This window comes from Salmo salar, chromosome ssa24 (genome assembly GCF_905237065.1).
Source record: "Salmo salar chromosome ssa24, Ssal_v3.1, whole genome shotgun sequence".
NCBI lineage: Eukaryota > Metazoa > Chordata > Actinopteri > Salmoniformes > Salmonidae > Salmo > Salmo salar.
The window spans coordinates 48,228,452-48,249,920 of NC_059465.1; the positions used below are offsets into that span (position 1 = coordinate 48,228,452).

At 46.4% G+C, this 21,469-nt stretch overlaps 1 protein-coding gene across 1 annotated transcript in view; it reads left to right on the top strand.

Annotated features, from left to right (window-relative positions):
- The window catches only part of dmrt1 (doublesex and mab-3 related transcription factor 1), a 64,709-nt gene that overhangs the window by 17,856 nt on the left and 25,384 nt on the right, over nt 1-21,469 (top strand). The window contains exons 4-5 of the mRNA XM_045706995.1: nt 14,685-14,848; nt 20,628-20,922. Coding sequence (XP_045562951.1) covers nt 14,685-14,848; nt 20,628-20,922 — 459 coding nt within the window. The remainder of the gene's footprint in view (nt 1-14,684; nt 14,849-20,627; nt 20,923-21,469) is intronic.

The following is a 21,469-nucleotide window of genomic DNA, read 5'->3' on the forward strand; positions in this document are numbered from 1 at the left end:
GGGTTAGTGTGTATCTAGGGTTAGGGGTTAGTGTGTATCTAGGGTTAGGGTTAGTGTGTATCTAGGGTTAGGGGTTAGTGTGTATCTAGGGTTAGGGGTTAGTGTGTATCTAGGGTTGAGTGTGTATCTAGGGTTAGGGGTTAGTGTGTATCTAGGGTTAGGGGTTAGTGTGTATCTAGGGTTAGGGGTTAGTGTGTATCTAGGGTTAGGGGTTAGTGTGTATCTAGGGTTAGGGGTTAGTGTGTATCTAGGGTTGGGGTTAGTGTGTATCTAGGGTTGGGGTTAGTGTGTATCTAGGGTTAGGGGTTAGTGTGTATCTAGGGTTAGGGTTAGTGTGTATCTAGGGTTAGGGGTTAGTGTGTATCTAGGGTTAGGGGTTAGTGTGTATCTAGGGTTAGGGGTTAGTGTGTATCTAGGGTTAGGGGTTAGTGTGTATCTAGGGTTAGTGTGTATCTAGGGTTAGGGGTTAGTGTGTATCTAGGGTTAGGGGTTAGTGTGTATCTAGGGTTAGGGGTTAGTGTGTATCTAGGGTTAGGGGTTAGTGTGTATCTAGGGTTAGTGTGTATCTAGGGTTAGGGGTTAGTGTGTATCTAGGGTTAGGGGTTAGTGTGTATCTAGGGTTAGGGGTTAGTGTGTATCTAGGGTTAGGGGTTAGTGTGTATCTAGGGTTAGGGGTTAGTGTGTATCTAGGGTTAGGTTGTGTATCTAGGGTTAGGGGTTAGTGTGTATCTAGGGTTAGGGGTTAGTGTGTATCTAGGGTTAGGGGTTAGTGTGTATCTAGGGTTAGGGGTTAGTGTGTATCTAGGGTTAGGGTTGTGTGTATCTAGGGTTAGGGGTTAGTGTGTATCTAGGGTTAGGGGTTAGTGTGTATCTAGGGTTAGGGTTAGTGTGTATCTAGGGTTAGGGGTTAGTGTGTATCTAGGGTTAGGGGTTAGTGTGTATCTAGGGTTAGGGGTTAGTGTGTATCTAGGGTTAGGGGTTAGTGTGTATCTAGGGTTAGGGGTTAGTGTGTATCTAGGGTTAGGGGTTAGTGTGTATCTAGGGTTAGGGGTTAGTGTGTATCTAGGGTTAGGGGTTAGTGTGTATCTAGGGTTGGGGTTAGTGTGTATCTAGGGTTAGGGGTTAGTGTGTATCTAGGGTTAGGGGTTAGTGTGTATCTAGGGTTAGGGGTTAGTGTGTATCTAGGGTTAGGGGTTAGTGTGTATCTAGGGTTAGGGTTAGTGTGTATCTAGGGTTAGGGGTTAGTGTGTATCTAGGGTTAGGGTTAGTGTGTATCTAGGGTTGGGGTTAGTGTGTATCTAGGGTTAGGGGTTAGTGTGTATCTAGGGTTGGGGTTAGTGTGTATCTAGGGTTAGGGGTTAGTGTGTATCTAGGGTTGGGGTTAGTGTGTATCTAGGGTTAGGGGTTAGTGTGTATCTAGGGTTAGGGGTTAGTGTGTATCTAGGGTTAGGGGTTAGTGTGTATCTAGGGTTAGGGGTTAGTGTGTATCTAGGGTTAGGGGTTAGTGTGTATCTAGGGTTAGGGTTAGTGTGTATCTAGGGTTAGGGGTTAGTGTGTATCTAGGGTTAGGGGTTAGTGTGTATCTAGGGTTAGGGGTTAGTGTGTATCTAGGGTTAGGGTTAGTGTGTATCTAGGGTTAGGGGTTAGTGTGTATCTAGGGTTAGGGGTTAGTGTGTATCTAGGGTTAGGGGTTAGTGTGTATCTAGGGTTAGGGGTTAGTGTGTATCTAGGGTTAGGGGTTAGTGTGTATCTAGGGTTAGGGGTTAGTGTGTATCTAGGGTTAGGGGTTAGTGTGTATCTAGGGTTAGGGGTTAGTGTGTATCTAGGGTTAGGGGTTAGTGTGTATCTAGGGTTAGGGGTTAGTGTGTATCTAGGGTTAGGGGTTAGTGTGTATCTAGGGTTAGGGGTTAGTGTGTATCTAGGGTTAGGGGTTAGTGTGTATCTAGGGTTAGGGGTTAGTGTGTATCTAGGGTTGGGGTTAGTGTGTATCTAGGGTTAGGGTTAGTGTGTATCTAGGGTTAGGGGTTAGTGTGTATCTAGGGTTAGGGGTTAGTGTGTATCTAGGGTTAGGGGTTAGTGTGTATCTAGGGTTAGGGGTTAGTGTGTATCTAGGGTTAGGGGTTAGTGTGTATCTAGGGTTAGGGGTTAGTGTGTATCTAGGGTTAGGGGTTAGTGTGTATCTAGGGTTGGGGTTAGTGTGTATCTAGGGTTAGGGTTAGTGTGTATCTAGGGTTAGGGGTTAGTGTGTATCTAGGGTTAGGGGTTAGTGTGTATCTAGGGTTAGGGGTTAGTGTGTATCTAGGGTTAGGGGTTAGTGTGTATCTAGGGTTAGGGGTTAGTGTGTATCTAGGGTTAGGGGGTTAGTGTGTATCTAGGGTTAGGGGTTAGTGTGTATCTAGGGTTAGGGGTTAGTGTGTATCTAGGGTTAGGGGTTAGTGTGTATCTAGGGTTAGGTGTATCTAGGGTTAGGTGTGTATCTAGGGTTAGGGGTTAGTGTGTATCTAGGGTTAGGGGTTAGTGTGTATCTAGGGTTAGGGGTTAGTGTGTATCTAGGGTTAGGGGTTAGTGTGTATCTAGGGTTAGGGTTAGTGTGTATCTAGGGTTAGGGGTTAGTGTGTATCTAGGGTTAGGGGTTAGTGTGTATCTAGGGTTAGGGGTTAGTGTGTATCTAGGGTTAGGGGTTAGTGTGTATCTAGGGTTAGGGGTTAGTGTGTATCTAGGGTTAGGGGTTAGTGTGTATCTAGGGTTAGGGGTTAGTGTGTATCTAGGGTTAGGGGTTAGTGTGTATCTAGGGTTAGGGTTAGTGTGTTTCTAGGGTTAGGGGTTAGTGTGTATCTAGGGTTAGGGGTTAGTGTGTATCTAGGGTTAGGGGTTAGTGTGTATGTAGGGTTGGGGTTAGTGTGTATCTAGGGTTAGGGGTTAGTGTGTATCTAGGGTTAGTGTGTATCTAGGGTTAGGGTTAGTGTGTATCTAGGGTTAGGGTTAGTGTGTATCTAGGGTTAGGGTTAGTGTGTATCTAGGGTTGGGGTTAGTGTGTATCTAGGGTTAGGGGTTAGTGTGTATCTAGGGTTAGGGGTTAGTGTGTATCTAGGGTTAGGGGTTAGTGTGTATCTAGGGTTGGGGTTAGTGTGTATCTAGGGTTAGGGGTTAGTGTGTATCTAGGGTTAGGGGTTAGTGTGTATCTAGGGTTGTAGTGTGTATCTAGGGTTAGGGGTTAGTGTGTATCTAGGGTTGGGGTTAGTGTGTATCTAGGGTTAGGGGTTAGTGTGTATCTAGGGTTAGGGGTTAGTGTGTATCTAGGGTTAGGGGTTAGTGTGTATCTAGGGTTAGGGGTTAGTGTGTATCTAGGGTTAGGGGTTAGTGTGTATCTAGGGTTAGGGTTAGTGTGTATCTAGGGTTAGGGGTTAGTGTGTATCTAGGGTTAGGGGTTAGTGTGTATCTAGGGTTAGGGGTTAGTGTGTATCTAGGGTTGGGGGTTAGTGTGTATCTAGGGTTAGGGGTTAGTGTGTATCTAGGGTTAGGGGTTAGTGTGTATCTAGGGTTAGGGGTTAGTGTGTATCTAGGGTTAGGGGTTAGTGTGTATCTAGGGTTAGGGGTTAGTGTGTATCTAGGGTTAGGGGTTAGTGTGTATCTAGGGTTAGGGTTAGTGTGTATCTAGGGTTAGGGGTTAGTGTGTATCTAGGGTTAGGGGTTAGTGTGTATCTAGGGTTAGGGGTTAGTGTGTATCTAGGGTTAGGGTTAGTGTGTATCTAGGGTTAGGGGTTAGTGTGTATCTAGGGTTAGGGGTTAGTGTGTATCTAGGGTTAGGGTTAGTGTGTATCTAGGGTTAGTGTGTATCTAGGGTTAGGGGTTAGTGTGTATCTAGGGTTAGGGGTTAGTGTGTATCTAGGGTTAGGGGTTAGTGTGTATCTAGGGTTAGGGGTTAGTGTGTATCTAGGGTTAGGGGTTAGTGTGTATCTAGGGTTAGTGTGTATCTAGGGTTAGGGGTTAGTGTGTATCTAGGGTTAGGGGTTAGTGTGTATCTAGGGTTAGGGGTTAGTGTGTATCTAGGGTTAGGGGTTAGTGTGTATCTAGGGTTAGGGGTTAGTGTGTATCTAGGGTTAGTGTGTATCTAGGGTTAGGGGTTAGTGTGTATCTAGGGTTAGGGGTTAGTGTGTATCTAGGGTTAGGGGTTAGTGTGTATCTAGGGTTGGGGTTAGTGTGTATCTAGGGTTGGGGTTAGTGTGTATCTAGGGTTAGGGGTTAGTGTGTATCTAGGGTTAGGGGTTAGTGTGTATCTAGGGTTAGGGGTTAGTGTGTATCTAGGGTTGGGGTTAGTGTGTATCTAGGGTTAGGGGTTAGTGTGTATCTAGGGTTAGGGGTTAGTGTGTATCTAGGGTTAGGGGTTAGTGTGTATCTAGGGTTGGGGTTAGTGTGTATCTAGGGTTAGGGGTTAGTGTGTATCTAGGGTTAGGGGTTAGTGTGTATCTAGGGTTAGGGGTTAGTGTGTATCTAGGGTTGGGGTTAGTGTGTATCTAGGGTTAGGGGTTAGTGTGTATCTAGGGTTAGGGGTTAGTGTGTATCTAGGGTTAGTGTGTATCTAGGGTTGGGGGTTAGTGTGTATCTAGGGTTAGGGGTTAGTGTGTATCTAGGGTTAGGGGTTAGTGTGTATCTAGGGTTAGGGGTTAGTGTGTATCTAGGGTTAGGGGTTAGTGTGTATCTAGGGTTAGTGTGTATCTAGGGTTAGGGGTTAGTGTGTATCTAGGGTTAGGGGTTAGTGTGTATCTAGGGTTAGGGGTTAGTGTGTATCTAGGGTTAGGGTTAGTGTGTATCTAGGGTTAGGGGTTAGTGTGTATCTAGGGTTAGGGGTTAGTGTGTATCTAGGGTTAGGGGTTAGTGTGTATCTAGGGTTGGGGTTAGTGTGTATCTAGGGTTAGGGGTTAGTGTGTATCTAGGGTTAGGGGTTAGTGTGTATCTAGGGTTAGGGGTTAGTGTGTATCTAGGGTTAGGGGTTAGTGTGTATCTAGGGTTAGGGGTTAGTGTGTATCTAGGGTTAGTGTGTATCTAGGGTTAGGGGTTAGTGTGTATCTAGGGTTAGGGGTTAGTGTGTATCTAGGGTTAGGGGTTAGTGTGTATCTAGGGTTAGGGGTTAGTGTGTATCTAGGGTTAGGGGTTAGTGTGTATCTAGGGTTAGGGGTTAGTGTGTATCTAGGGTTAGGGGTTAGTGTGTATCTAGGGTTAGGGGTTAGTGTGTATCTAGGGTTAGGGGTTAGTGTGTATCTAGGGTTAGGGGTTAGTGTGTATCTAGGGTTAGGGTTAGTGTGTATCTAGGGTTAGGGGTTAGTGTGTATCTAGGGTTAGGGGTTAGTGTGTATCTAGGGTTAGGGGTTAGTGTGTATCTAGGGTTAGGGTTAGTGTGTATCTAGGGTTAGTGTGTATCTAGGGTTAGGGGTTAGTGTGTATCTAGGGTTAGGGGTTAGTGTGTATCTAGGGTTAGGGGTTAGTGTGTATCTAGGGTTAGGGGTTAGTGTGTATCTAGGGTTAGGGGTTAGTGTGTATCTAGGGTTAGGGGTTAGTGTGTATCTAGGGTTAGGGGTTAGTGTGTATCTAGGGTTAGGGGTTAGTGTGTATCTAGGGTTAGGGGTTAGTGTGTATCTAGGGTTAGGGGTTAGTGTGTATCTAGGGTTAGGGGTTAGTGTGTATCTAGGGTTAGTGTGTATCTAGGGTTAGGGGTTAGTGTGTATCTAGGGTTAGGGGTTAGTGTGTATCTAGGGTTAGTGTGTATCTAGGGTTAGGGGTTAGTGTGTATCTAGGGTTAGGGGTTAGTGTGTATCTAGGGTTAGGGGTTAGTGTGTATCTAGGGTTAGGGTTAGTGTGTATCTAGGGTTAGTGTGTATCTAGGGTTAGGGTTAGTGTGTATCTAGGGTTAGGGGTTAGTGTGTATCTAGGGTTAGGGGTTAGTGTGTATCTAGGGTTAGGGGTTAGTGTGTATCTAGGGTTAGGGTTAGTGTGTATCTAGGGTTAGTGTGTATCTAGGGTTAGGGGTTAGTGTGTATCTAGGGTTAGGGGTTAGTGTGTATCTAGGGTTAGGGGTTAGTGTGTATCTAGGGTTAGGGGTTAGTGTGTATCTAGGGTTAGTGTGTATCTAGGGTTAGGGGTTAGTGTGTATCTAGGGTTAGGGGTTAGTGTGTATCTAGGGTTAGTGTGTATCTAGGGTTAGGGGTTAGTGTGTATCTAGGGTTAGGGGTTAGTGTGTATCTAGGGTTAGGGGTTAGTGTGTATCTAGGGTTAGGGGTTAGTGTGTATCTAGGGTTGGGGTTAGTGTGTATCTAGGGTTAGTGTGTATCTAGGGTTAGGGGTTAGTGTGTATCTAGGGTTAGGGGTTAGTGTGTATCTAGGGTTAGGGGTTAGTGTGTATCTAGGGTTAGTGTGTATCTAGGGTTAGGGGTTAGTGTGTATCTAGGGTTAGGGTTAGTGTGTATCTAGGGTTAGGGGTTAGTGTGTATCTAGGGTTAGGGGTTAGTGTGTATCTAGGGTTGGGGTTAGTGTGTATCTAGGGTTAGGGGTTAGTGTGTATCTAGGGTTAGGGGTTAGTGTGTATCTAGGGTTAGGGGTTAGTGTGTATCTAGGGTTAGGGGTTAGTGTGTATCTAGGGTTAGGGGTTAGTGTGTATCTAGGGTTAGGGGTTAGTGTGTATCTAGGGTTAGGGGTTAGTGTGTATCTAGGGTTAGGGGTTAGTGTGTATCTAGGGTTAGGGGTTAGTGTGTATCTAGGGTTAGGGGTTAGTGTGTATCTAGGGTTGGGTTAGTGTGTATCTAGGGTTAGGGGTTAGTGTGTATCTAGGGTTGGGGTTAGTGTGTATCTAGGGTTGGGGGTTAGTGTGTATCTAGGGTTAGGGGTTAGTGTGTATCTAGGGTTAGGGTTAGTGTGTATCTAGGGTTAGGGGTTAGTGTGTATCTAGGGTTAGGGGTTAGTGTGTATCTAGGGTTAGGGGTTAGTGTGTATCTAGGGTTAGGGGTTAGTGTGTATCTAGGGTTAGGGGTTAGTGTGTATCTAGGGTTAGGGGTTAGTGTGTATCTAGGGTTAGGGGTTAGTGTGTATCTAGGGTTAGGGGTTAGTGTGTATCTAGGGTTAGGGGTTAGTGTGTATCTAGGGTTAGGGGTTAGTGTGTATCTAGGGTTGGGGTTAGTGTGTATCTAGGGTTAGGGGTTAGTGTGTATCTAGGGTTAGGGGTTAGTGTGTATCTAGGGTTAGGGGTTAGTGTGTATCTAGGGTTAGGGGTTAGTGTGTATCTAGGGTTAGGGGTTAGTGTGTATCTAGGGTTGGGGTTAGTGTGTATCTAGGGTTAGGGGTTAGTGTGTATCTAGGGTTAGGGGTTAGTGTGTATCTAGGGTTAGGGGTTAGTGTGTATCTAGGGTTAGGGGTTAGTGTGTATCTAGGGTTAGGGTTAGTGTGTATCTAGGGTTAGGGGTTAGTGTGTATCTAGGGTTAGGGGTTAGTGTGTATCTAGGGTTAGGGGTTAGTGTGTATATAGGGTTAGGGGTTAGTGTGTATCTAGGGTTAGGGGTTAGTGTGTATCTAGGGTTAGGGGTTAGTGTGTATCTAGGGTTAGGGGTTAGTGTGTATCTAGGGTTAGGGGTTAGTGTGTATCTAGGGTTAGGGGTTAGTGTGTATCTAGGGTTAGTGTGTATCTAGGGTTAGGGGTTAGTGTGTATCTAGGGTTAGGGTTAGTGTGTATCTAGGGTTAGGGGTTAGTGTGTATCTAGGGTTAGGGGTTAGTGTGTATCTAGGGTTAGGGTTAGTGTGTATCTAGGGTTAGGGGTTAGTGTGTATCTAGGGTTAGTGTGTATCTAGGGTTAGGGGTTAGTGTGTATCTAGGGTTAGGGGTTAGTGTGTATCTAGGGTTAGGGGTTAGTGTGTATCTAGGGTTAGGGTTAGTGTGTATCTAGGGTTAGGGGTTAGTGTGTATCTAGGGTTAGGGGTTAGTGTGTATCTAGGGTTAGGGGTTAGTGTGTATCTAGGGTTAGGGTTAGTGTGTATCTAGGGTTAGGGGTTAGTGTGTATCTAGGGTTAGGGTTAGTGTGTATCTAGGGTTAGGGGTTAGTGTGTATCTAGGGTTAGGGGTTAGTGTGTATCTAGGGTTAGGGGTTAGTGTGTATCTAGGGTTGGGGTTAGTGTGTATCTAGGGTTAGGGGTTAGTGTGTATCTAGGGTTAGGGGTTAGTGTGTATCTAGGGTTAGGGGTTAGTGTGTATCTAGGGTTAGGGGTTAGTGTGTATCTAGGGTTAGGGGTTAGTGTGTATCTAGGGTTAGGGGTTAGTGTGTATCTAGGGTTAGGGGTTAGTGTGTATCTAGGGTTAGGGTTAGTGTGTATCTAGGGTTAGGGGTTAGTGTGTATCTAGGGTTAGGGGTTAGTGTGTATCTAGGGTTAGGGGTTAGTGTGTATCTAGGGTTAGGGGTTAGTGTGTATCTAGGGTTAGGGTTAGTGTGTATCTAGGGTTAGGGGTTAGTGTGTATCTAGGGTTAGGGGTTAGTGTGTATCTAGGGTTAGGGGTTAGTGTGTATCTAGGGTTAGGGGTTAGTGTGTATCTAGGGTTAGGGGTTAGTGTGTATCTAGGGTTGGGGGTTAGTGTGTATCTAGGGTTAGGGGTTAGTGTGTATCTAGGGTTAGGGGTTAGTGTGTATCTAGGGTTAGGGGTTAGTGTGTATCTAGGGTTAGGGGTTAGTGTGTATCTAGGGTTAGGGGTTAGTGTGTATCTAGGGTTAGGGGTTAGTGTGTATCTAGGGTTAGGGGTTAGTGTGTATCTAGGGTTAGGGGTTAGTGTGTATCTAGGGTTAGGGTTAGTGTGTATCTAGGGTTAGGGGTTAGTGTGTATCTAGGGTTAGGGGTTAGTGTGTATCTAGGGTTAGGGTTAGTGTGTATCTAGGGTTAGGGTTAGTGTGTATCTAGGGTTGGGGTTAGTGTGTATCTAGGGTTAGGGGTTAGTGTGTATCTAGGGTTAGGGGTTAGTGTGTATCTAGGGTTAGGGGTTAGTGTGTATCTAGGGTTAGGGGTTAGTGTGTATCTAGGGTTAGGGGTTAGTGTGTATCTAGGGTTAGGGGTTAGTGTGTATCTAGGGTTAGGGGTTAGTGTGTATCTAGGGTTAGGGGTTAGTGTGTATCTAGGGTTAGGGTTAGTGTGTATCTAGGGTTAGTGTGTATCTAGGGTTAGTGTGTATCTAGGGTTAGGGGTTAGTGTGTATCTAGGGTTAGGGGTTAGTGTGTATCTAGGGTTAGTGTGTATCTAGGGTTAGGGGTTAGTGTGTATCTAGGGTTAGTGTGTATCTAGGGTTAGGGGTTAGTGTGTATCTAGGGTTAGGGGTTAGTGTGTACCTAGGGTTAGGGGTTAGTGTGTATCTAGGGTTGGGGTTAGTGTGTATCTAGGGTTAGGGGTTAGTGTGTATCTAGGGTTAGGGGTTAGTGTGTATCTAGGGTTAGTGTGTATCTAGGGTTAGGGGTTAGTGTGTACCTAGGGTTAGGGGTTAGTGTGTATCTAGGGTTAGTGTGTATCTAGGGTTAGGGGTTAGTGTGTACCTAGGGTTAGGGGTTAGTGTGTATCTAGGGTTAGGGTTAGTGTGTATCTAGGGTTAGGGGTTAGTGTGTATCTAGGGTTGGGGTTAGTGTGTATCTAGGGTTAGGGGTTAGTGTGTATCTAGGGTTAGGGTTAGTGTGTATCTAGGGTTAGTGTGTATCTAGGGTTAGGGTTAGTGTGTATCTAGGGTTAGGGGTTAGTGTGTATCTAGGGTTAGGGGTTAGTGTGTATCTAGGGTTAGGGGTTAGTGTGTATCTAGGGTTAGTGTGTATCTAGGTTAGGGTTAGTGTGTATCTAGGGTTAGGGGTTAGTGTGTATCTAGGGTTAGGGGTTAGTGTGTATCTAGGGTTAGGGGTTAGTGTGTATCTAGGGTTAGGGGTTAGTGTGTATCTAGGGTTAGTGTGTATCTAGGGTTAGGGGTTAGTGTGTACCTAGGGTTAGGGGTTAGTGTGTATCTAGGGTTAGGGGTTAGTGTGTATCTAGGGTTAGGGGTTAGTGTGTATCTAGGGTTAGGGGTTAGTGTGTATCTAGGGTTAGTGTGTATCTAGGGTTAGGGGTTAGTGTGTACCTAGGGTTAGGGTTAGTGTGTATCTAGGGTTAGGGGTTAGTGTGTATCTAGGGTTAGGGGTTAGTGTGTACCTAGGGTTAGGGGTTAGTGTGTACCTAGGGTTAGGGGTTAGTGTGTATCTAGGGTTAGGGGTTAGTGTGTATCTAGGGTTAGGGTTAGTGTGTATCTAGGGTTAGGGGTTAGTGTGTACCTAGGGTTAGGGGTTAGTGTGTATCTAGGGTTAGGGGTTAGTGTGTATCTAGGGTTAGGGGTTAGTGTGTACCTAGGGTTATGTGTTCAACCCTTAAAATAACATAGGGTTATGGTTATGTGCCCAGTAAAATGGCACCAGTTCCAATGGCTGTGGAGGGGCATTTACAGAGCAGGGGACATCAAGCTAATAATGGCTTTTCGTCATATATACTACCAGTATTGTCCTGGTACTATCAGTATAGTCCTGATGTCGTGGTACTATCAGTATAGTCCTGATGTCCTGGTACTATCAGTATAGTCCTGGTACTATCAGTATAGTCCTGGTAATGTCAGTATAGTCCTGGTGTCCTGGTACTATCAGTATAGTCCTGGTACTATCAGTATAGTCCTGGTACTATCAGCATAGTCCTGGTACTATCAGCATAGTCCTGATGTCCTGGTACTATCAGTATAGTCCTGATGTCCTGGTACTATCAGTATAGTCCTGGTACTATCAGTATAGTCCTGGTACTATCAGTATAGTCCTGCTGTCCTGGTACTATCAGTATAGTCCTGGTACTATCAGTATAGTCCTGATGTCCTGGTACTATCAGTATAGTCCTGGTACTATCAGTATAGTCCTGATGTCCTGGTACTATCAGTATAGTCCTGGTACTATCAGTATAGTCCTGATGTCCTGGTACTATCAGTATAGTCCTGGTACTATCAGCATAGTCCTGATGTCCTGGTACTATCAGTATAGTCCTGATGTCCTGGTACTATCAGTATAGTCCTGGTACTATCAGTATTGTCCTGGTACTATCAGTATAGTCCTGGTACTATCAGTATAGCCCTGGTGTCCTGGTACTATCAGTATAGTCCTGATGTCCTGGTACTATCAGTATAGTCCTGATGTCCTGGTACTATCAGTATAGTCCTGGTACTATCAGTATAGTCCTGGTACTATCAGTATAGTCCTGATGTCCTGGTACTATCAGTATAGTCCTGATGTCCTGGTACTATCAGTATAGTCCTGGTACTATCAGTATAGTCCTGGTACTATCAGTATAGTCCTGATGTCCTGGTACTATCAGTATAGTTCTGATGTCCTGGTACTATCAGTATAGTCCTGGTACTATCAGTATAGTCCTGATGTCCTGGTAATGTCAGTATAGTCCTGGTTCTATCAGTATAGTCCTGGTCCTGTCAGTATAGTCCTGGTACTATCAGTATAGTCCTGATGTCCTGGTACTATCAGTATAGTCCTGGTGTCCTGGTACTATCAGTATAGTCCTGATGTCCTGGTACTATCAGTATAGCCCTGGTGTCCTGGTACTATCAGTATAGTCCTGATGTCCTGGTACTATCAGTATAGTCCTGGTACTATCAGTATTGTCCTGGTACTATCAGTATAGTCCTGGTACTATCAGTATAGTCCTGATGTCCTGGTAATGTCAGTATAGTCCTGGTTCTATCAGTATAGTCCTGGTCCTGTCAGTATAGTCCTGATGTCCTGGTACTATCAGTATAGTCCTGATGTCCTGGTACTATCAGTATAGTCCTGATGTCCTGGTACTATCAGTATAGTCCTGATGTCCTGGTACTATCAGTATAGTCCTGATGTCCTGGTACTATCAGTATAGTCCTGATGTCCTGGTACTATCAGTATAGTCCTGGTAATGTCAGTATAGTCCTGATGTCCTGGTACTATCAGTATAGTCCTGGTAATGTCAGTATAGTCCTGATGTCCTGGTACTATCAGTATAGTCCTGGTAATGTCAGTATAGTCCTGATGTCCTGGTACTGTCAGTATAGTCCTGGTGCCAGCCGCAAGTCCATCTTTTGATCACTCTGTGGTCGAGGAGGTAAGGAGGCAGAAACAGCTTGTTCCTTCAAGCCTGATAGCAGCTCAGGACCCGGTCAAGGCTGCTGGCGCTGTGTGTGTATGTGACCACTGGACCGGTGACAGAGAGGAGAGGAGTTGAGCACTCAGTGATTCAGCCATGAGGACAACGGTCAGAACTGGGACACATACATACACACACACACACACAACACTTCTCTCTCTCCTAATCTACTGATAGTGAGATATACCACAGAGCTGAATCAGGCAGAAGCTTGAGACAAATGTGTCTTTGTTGACTCTAGATATCCCAACACATGATGAGGACTGTTGTTGATATGGTAAATATGCCTTAATGCCGCTCTTTGAGTTACTTGTCTTATTTGTTTCATCCATGGATAACGTTGTTCTTGTGTGAGTTGTATGCAGTGGCGACCCGTCATTCAGGGCAGGTGGGCAGAGCCCTACACTTTTAGGGACACAAATATAATAAAAAGAATAATACATTTTGTTTTTTCTGGGAGGGGGGGGGGGCTTGCCTGTTGTGCTTGTTATTTTGGCATTAATACGTGTCACATATCAGTTTGCAAACAATGTAAAAAAATTAAAATAATAATTGAGTTAATAAAGCCACATACAAACATGGTCTCTTTTGTGCTTCCTTGAGTAAAGCAGCTCCAAAATGCAGGTGTTTCAGCCCAGCTCAGTGCTTTCTGTGGTGGTGAGGCAGCCAGCAGAAAATACAGAGTGTTGCGCCTGATTGGCTCAGTTTTCTGTCACTCATGGGACAGTACGTCATCCCCAATTCTAAGGTTAGAGCTCGAATATTTTGACCCTTGGGTTCTGCCATAGAGTTATATTAGAAATGCCCATCCAGGAAGGCTCATTGGCCACGGATAGAATGACATCAAATCACGTTATATCTACCGTAGTTTTGATTGGACTGATCAAGTCAACATCATACTTTCAAAATCTTAGCTAGCAAGCTAGGAGTCGTCGCCATGAATCAAGTCGACAATCAAATCCTTTTCAACATTACACAACAAGTTGGAAATCGCAAATTCAACAATGCGTGGTTTGGGAATGAATCAGAGGCTAACTGTGAGTTCAAGACAACTCGGGAAAATACATTTGTGCGGTCATTCAACTCGGAATTGTAAATCCGGCATCTTTCTCTTTGATGACAAAATATGCCCACGAAGGACCGCCGCGCCACTTTCCTGTTTAAGCACATCACAACGTGAGTCCAAAAATGTCTTATGCTGCTTCATAAATTATATAGGATACCAGGGAGATGTGTATACTGTAGCTAAGAACGTAATACTAAGTGTATGTTGTGTAGTAAGCTGTTAGTAGCCCATGTGCCTCACCCTAATAATTTGGTCTGTTTTCACCTACGCGGTATTGTAAATCGTTCGTGGCCGGTGTGTGCTTGTTTGCAATTTATTTTGTACAGCTTTAACAGTTCTACTGATCGTAGTGGTGGCGCTTGGCTTGCACATGCAAATTCAGCACACACAACATTCTATAAAATAATTGTGTTATTTGAGGTGTCAAATTAAAAGCTTATTTAACGTGTCAAATAGTGTTATATGACATGTATCTTTTTTGACACGCAAAAACCCAAACGGCGTTCAATGTTTAGAGAAATGTAATCATCGAATATTGTCATTGTCTGCTTATATGCCCTCTTTTATTTATTCTACGGTTCTGACTTGGTTTACAGGGAGAACACTGTAAGAACGGCCCATGTTCTGAATTCTGTCGCTGTACATTTCAAAAGTGCTGAACAAATAGTTATATTGGCTACGTCCGTCGTCTCTCTCTCAATGTCTTAATCTAAATTACGGATTGCCTCTTATCCGCTTGTCGTCCTCTTATGCCATAGTTTGTACATCTCAATTGTCAGCAAATTATAATATGGGGATGAGGTAGATAGATGGTTGGGTGGGCTATTTACAGATGGGCTATGTACAGCTGCACCGACTGATAAGCTGCTCTGACAGCCGATGCTTGAAGTTAGTGAGGGAGATATAAGTCTCCAACTTCAGTGATTTTTGCAATTAGTTTCCAACCTTGTGAACTCCCTTGGAACTGCAACTGGTAGAGTTGGTATCAGTGTACTAGGGGTGGTAGTACACTGGCTGGAGTATTTTTAAGTCTATCGTTTCAGCATGTGTACATATGGAGAGCAGTGGGAGCAGAGAATGCATTTTTAATCTCTCTCCTGTCTGTCCTTGAAGGGAGTTGGTCTGGTCTGAGGGACAGTATACCTGGCCCTGCCTGAACTTTAACCCTAACCCTGTTCCTCTGTCCCTGCAGGGAGTCGGTGTGGTCTGAGGGACAGTATACCTGGCCCTGCCTGACCTTTCACCCTAACCCTGTTCCTCTGTCCCTGCAGGGAGTCGGTCTGGTCTGAGGGACAGTATACCTGGCCCTGCCTGACCTTTCACCCTAACCCTGTTCCTCTGTCCCTGCAGGGAGTCGGTCTGGTCTGAGGGACAGTATTCCTGGCCCTGCCTGACCTTTAACCCTGTCCTCTATCCCCTGTAGGTAGTCGTTCTGGCCTGGCTTCCAGCCCCACAGCGTTCAGTAGGGGGCAGTCTACTGATGGAACAGCTGACCTCCTGGTGGATACCTCCTACTACAACTTCTACCAGCCATCACGCTACCCTGCAGCCTACTACAGTAACCTGTACAACTACCAACAATACCAGGTAGATCTCTCTGTAACCCTACCCTACCTTAACCCTACCCTAACCCTACCCTACCTTAACTCTACCCTAACCCTACCCTACCTTAACTCTACCCTACCCTACCTAACCCTACTCTACCTTAACCCTACTCTACCTTAACCCTACCCTACCTTAACCCTACCCTACCTTAACCCTACCCTACCTTAACATACCCTACCTTAACCCTACCCTACCTTAACCCTACCCTAACCCTACCCTACCCTACCTTAACCCTACCCTACCTTAACCCTACCCTACCTTAACCCTACCCTACCTTAACCCTACCTTAACCCTACCCTACCTTAACCCTACCCTACCTTAACCCCACCCTACCTTAACCCTACCCTACCCTAACCTTACCCTACCTTAACCCTACCCTACCTTAACCCTACCCTACCCTAACCCTACCCTACCTTAACCCTACCCTACCTTAACCCTACCCTACCCTAACCCTACCCTACCTTAACCCTACCCTACCCTAACCCTATCCTACCGTAACCCTACCCTACCTTAACCCTACCCTACAGGCTACTACAGTAACCTGTACAACTACCAACAATAACCTTACCCTACCCTAACCCTACTCTTAACCATACTTTACCTTAACCTCACCCTACCTTAACCCTACTCTTAACCATACTTTACCTTAACCTTACCCTACCTTAACCCTACTCTTATCCATACTTTACCTTACCCTACCCTAACCCTACCCTTAACCCTACCCTACCTTAACCTTACTCTACCTTAACTCTACCTTACCTCCTACCCCTTACGGGGTGCATCGTAAGGATCCGCCGACGGCGAGTGGGAACTCTGTCCTTTCCATCAATATTACTTTCCAACGTCCAATCATTGGACAGTAAATTAGACGAGGTACGATCACGAATATCCTACCAACGGGACATCAAAAAGTGTAACATCTTATGTTTCACCGAATCCCGGCTGAATGACGACATGGATATTCAGCTAGCGGGATATACGCTGCACCGGCTGGATAGAACAGCACACTCCGGGTAAGACGAGGGGGGGAGATCTGTGTATATTTGTAAACAACAGCTGGTGCACGAAATCTAAGGAAGTCTCTAGATTTTGCTCGCCTGAAAGTAGAGAATCTCATGGTAAGCTGTAGACCACACTATTTGCCAAGAGAGTTTATCTATTTTTTTCGCGGCTGTTTATTTACCACCATAGATGGATGCTGGCACTAAGACCGCACTCAGTCAGCTGTATAAGGAAATAAGCAAACAGGAAACAGCTCACCCAGAGGCGGCGCTCCTAGTGGCCGGGGACTTTAATGCAGGGAAACTTAAATCAGTTCTACCTCATTTCTACCAGCATGCTAAATGTACAACCAGAAGGAAAATAACTCTAGACCACCTTTACTCCACACACAGAGACGCATACAAAGCTCTCCCTCTCCCTCCATTTGGTAAATCAGACCACAACTCTATCCTCCTGATTCCTGCTTACAAGCAAAAACTAAAGCAGGAAGCACCAGGGACTCAGTCTATAAAAAAGTGGTCAGATGAAGCAGATGCTAAACTGCAAGACTGTTTTGCTATCACAGACTGGAACATGTTCCGGGATTCTTCCGATGGCATTGAGGAGTACACCACATCAGTCACTGGCTTCATCAATAAGTGCATTGAGGACGTCGTCCCCACAGTGACTGTACGTACATACCCCAACCAGAAGCCATGGATTACAGGCAACATTCACACTGAGCTAAAGGGTAGAGCTGCCGCTTTCAAGGAGCGGGACTCTAACCCGGAAGCTTATAAGAAATCCTGCAATGCCCTCCGACGAACCATCAAACAGGCAAAGCATCAATACAGGACTAAGATTGAATCATGCTACACCGGCTCCGACGCTCGTTGGATGTGGCAGGGCTTGCAAACTATTACAGACTACAAAGGGAAGCACAGCCGAGAGCTGCCCAGTGACACGAGCCTACCAGACGAGCTAAATCACTTCTATACTCGCTTCAAGGCAAGCAACACTGAGGCATGCATGAGAGCATCAGCTGTTCCGGACGACTGTGTGATCACGCTCTCCGTAGCCGACGTGAATAAGACCTTTAAACAGGTCAACATACACAAGGCTGCAGGGCCAGACGGATTACCAGGACGTGTGCTCCGGGCATGTGCTGACCAACTGGCAGGTGTCTTCACTGACATTTTCATGTCCCTGATTGAGTCTGTAATACCAACATGTTTTAAGCAGACCACCATAGTCCCTGTGCCCAAGAACACTAAGATAACCTGACTAAATGACTACAGACCCGTAGCACTCACATCTGTAGCCATGAAGTGCTTTGAAAGGCTGGTCATGGCTCACATCAACACCATTATCCCAGAAACCCTAGACCCACGCCAATTTGCATACCGCTCATACAGACCCTAACCCTAACCCTACCCTACCTTAACCCTACACTACCTTAACCCTACCCTACCCTACCTTAACCCTACCCTACCTTAACCCTACCCTACCTTAACACTACTCTACCTTAACCCTACCCTACACTACCTCAATAACCCTACCATACTTTAACACTACCCTACCTTAACCCTACCCTACCTTAACCCTACCCTACACTACACTACCTCAATAACCCTACCATACTTTAACACCACCCTACCTTAACCCAACCCTACCCTACCTTAACCCTACCTTAACCCTACCTTACTTTAACCTTATCCTACCTTAACCATACCCTACCTTAACCCTACCCTACCTTAACCCCACCCTACCCTACCTTAACCCCACCCTACCTTAACCCTACCCTACCTTAACCCTACCCTACCTTAACCCTACCCTACCTTAACCCTACCGTACTCTTAACCCTACCTTAAACCAACCCTCCTTCACCCTACCCTACCTTGACCCTACCCTGCCTACCCTTAACCCTATCTACCCTTAACCTACTCTACCCCACCTAAATCCTACCCTACCTACCTTTAACACTACCCTACATACCTTAACTCTGCAGCCTACTACAGCAACTTGTATAACTACCAGCAATACTACCATTTTGGCCAATCAGATCACGTCTCCCTGTTATTACTTCCCGTCTACAAACAACTATTGAAGAGGGAGCCACCAACGGGGAGAATAATGAGATGCTGGATGGAGAGAGCCACCAACGGGGAGAATAGTGAGATGCTGGATGGAGGGAGCCACCAACGGGGAGAATAGTGAGATGCTGGATGGAGGGAGCCACCAACGGGGAGAATAGTGAGATGCTGGAGGGAGAGAGCCACCAACGGGGAGAATAGTGAGATGCTGGACGGAGAGAGCCACCAACGGGGAGAATAGTGAGATGCTGGATGGAGAGAGCCACCAACGGGGAGAATAGTGAGATGCTGGATGGAGAGAGCCACCAACGGGGAGAATAGTGAGATGCTGGATGGAGAGAGCCACCAACGGTGGGAGAATAATGAGATGCTGGATGGAGAGAGCCACCAACGGTGGGAGAATAATGAGATGCTGGATGGAGGAGCCACCAACGGGGAGAATAGTGAGATGCTGGACGGAGGGAGCCACCAACGGGGAGAATAGTGAGATGCTGGATGGAGAGAGCCACCAACGGGGAGAATAATGAGATGCTGGATGGAGAGAGCCACCAACGGTGGGAGAATAATGAGATGCTGGATGGAGAGAGCCACCAACGGTGGGAGAATAATGAGATGCTGGATGGAGAGAGCCACCAACGGTGGGAGAATAGTGAGATGCTGGATGGAGAGAGCCACCAACGGTGGGAGAATAATGAGATGCTGGATGGAGAGAGCCACCAACGGGGAGAATAGTGAGATGCTGGACGGAGAGAGCCACCAACGGGGAGAATAGTGAGATGCTGGATGGAGAGAGCCACCAACGGGGAGAATAGTGAGATGCTGGATGGAGAGAGCCACCAACGGGGAGAATAATGAGATGCTGGATGGAGAGAGCCACCAACGGGGAGAATAGTGAGATGCTGGATGGAGAGAGCCACCAACGGGGAGAATAGTGAGATGCTGGACGGAGGGAGCAGAATCAGTGCTCCAGGACTGTTTGGAGAATACTGATTGGAATATATATATAGGATTCAGCTACCCACGATTCATTCTCTAACATTGAGGAATGCACATCATCAATCAGAAGTTTCATAAAAAAATCCGGACATTCCCCAACCAAAAACCCTGGACTAACGGAGAAATCTGTACCATGCTGAGAGCCCGTACTGCAGCATTCAACGTTAGCAAAGTGAATGTGTAGAACACCTTCATGATTCCTATATTGTCTCTGATAACATTAGAGTGTAGAACACTTTCAAGAACATTAACACCAGGCAAGTCAGTTAAGAACAAATTCTTATTTTCAATGACGGCCTAGGAACAGTGGGTTAACTGCCTTGTTCAGGGGCAGAATGCCACATTTTTACCTTGTCAGCTCAGGGATTCGATCTAGCAACCTTTTGGCTACTAGTCCAACACTCTAACCACTAGGCTACCTGCCTCCTCTAACCACTAGGCTACCTGCCTCTAACCACTAGGCTACCTGCCTCTAACCACTAGGCTACCTGCCTCTAACCACTAGGCTACCTGCCTCCTCTAACCACTAGGCTACCTGCCTCTAACCACTAGGCTACCTGCCTCCTCTAACCACTAGGCTACCTGCCTCTAACCACTAGGCTACCTGCCTCTAACCACTAGGCTACCTGCCTCTAACCACTAGGCTACCTGCCTCCTCTAACCACTAGGCTACCTGCCTCTAACCACTAGGCTACCTGCCTCCTCTAACCACTAGGCTACCTGCCTCTAACCACTAGGCTACCTGCCTCTAACCACTAGGCTACCTGCCTCCTCTAACCACTAGGCTACCTGCCTCTAACCACTAGGCTACCTGCCTCCTCTAACCACTAGGCTACCTGCCTCTAACCACTAGGCTACCTGCCTCTAACCACTAGGCTACCTGCCTCTAACCACTAGGCTACCTGCCTCCTCTAACCACTAGGCTACCTGCCTCTAACCACTAGGCTACCTGCCTCCTCTAACCACTAGGCTACCTGCCTCCTCTAACCACTAGGCTACCTGCCTCTAACCACTAGGCTACCTGCCTCCTCTAACCACTAGGCTACCTGCCTCTAACCACTAGGCTACCTGCCTCTAACCACTAGGCTACCTGCCTCCTCTAACCACTAGGCTACCTGCCTCTAACCACTAGGCTACCTGCCTCCTCTAACCACTAGGCTACCTGCCTCCTCTAACCACTAGGCTACCTGCCTCTAACCACTAGGCTACCTGCCTCCTCTAACCACTAGGCTACCTGCCTCTAACCACTAGGCTACCTGCCTCTAACCACTAGGCTACCTGCCTCCTCTAACCACTAGGCTACCTGCCTCTAACCACTAGGCTACCTGCCTCCTCTAACCACTAGGCTACCTGCCTCCTCTAACCACTAGGCTACCTGCCTCTAACCACTAGGCTACCTGCCTCTAACCACTAGGCTACCTGCCGCCCCGTAAACATGCATGATGCATTGTTTAACCTTTAACTTCCTTTTAGCTGAGAGAGGACTTGGGAGATCTGTTTAAAGCTCTGTTTAAATATAATTTTGAAATTGAGAAAGCCTATTATTTTCTTCCCACCTGTCTGTGTGTGTGTGTGTGTGTGTGTGTGTGTGTGTGTGTGTGTGTGTGTGTGTGTGTGTGTGTGTGTGTGTGTGTGTGTGTGTGTGTGTGTGTGTGTCTGTGTCTGTGTCTGTGTGTTATCATCTGAAACAGATGCCGAACGGCGAGAGTCGTCTATCCAGCCACAACATGTCTCCTCAGTACCGGATGCATTCTTACTACTCCTCTGCCTCCTACCTCAGCCAGGGGCTAGGCCAGGGGTTGGGCCAGGGGCTGGGCCAGGTGCTGGGCCAGGGCTTGGGCCAGGGGTTGGGCCAGGGGTTAGGCCAGGGGTTGGGCCAGGGGCTGGGCCAGGGGTTGGGCCAGGGACTGGGGACCACGGCAGCCTGTGTTCCCCCCATCTTCTCTCTGGAGGACAACAACACCTGCCATGAGACCAAGCAGACCTGTGAGTAATACACACACACACACACACACACACACACACACACACACACACACACACACACAGATACATACACACTTTTACATTCCCACTGAGTCTTTGGTCCATAAAGTTGAATCCAGACTTCATCCAGAGAGGGGTTGGGTTCGTCCGGGTGAGGTCCACACTGCACGACAAAGACTCTGTAAAAGTTATACAAATAACGTCAAAAGTCCAAGTTTTATTATGGCCATTTGTACTGTCAGTCCTACTCAGCATCCAACAGTTGTTTACAATCACTTTGGGACTAATTTCAGAACCTTGTGGTCATTTTTCAAAACTCTAGACGCTAAAACTCAAAACGGTCGTCACTCGTAACACAGGCTGTCCGATGTTCAAAACATTACATTGTAGATTCATATCTTTAAAGAAACTGTGCACTTGCAGAATCATTGGTTCAAATAACTCATTAATCATGAAACACCATAGGAACATTCATTTAGATCAGCCACACACACAAGATACCGATAGTTTCACTGTGCAGTTGTTTGTACAATCATTAAATATTGTA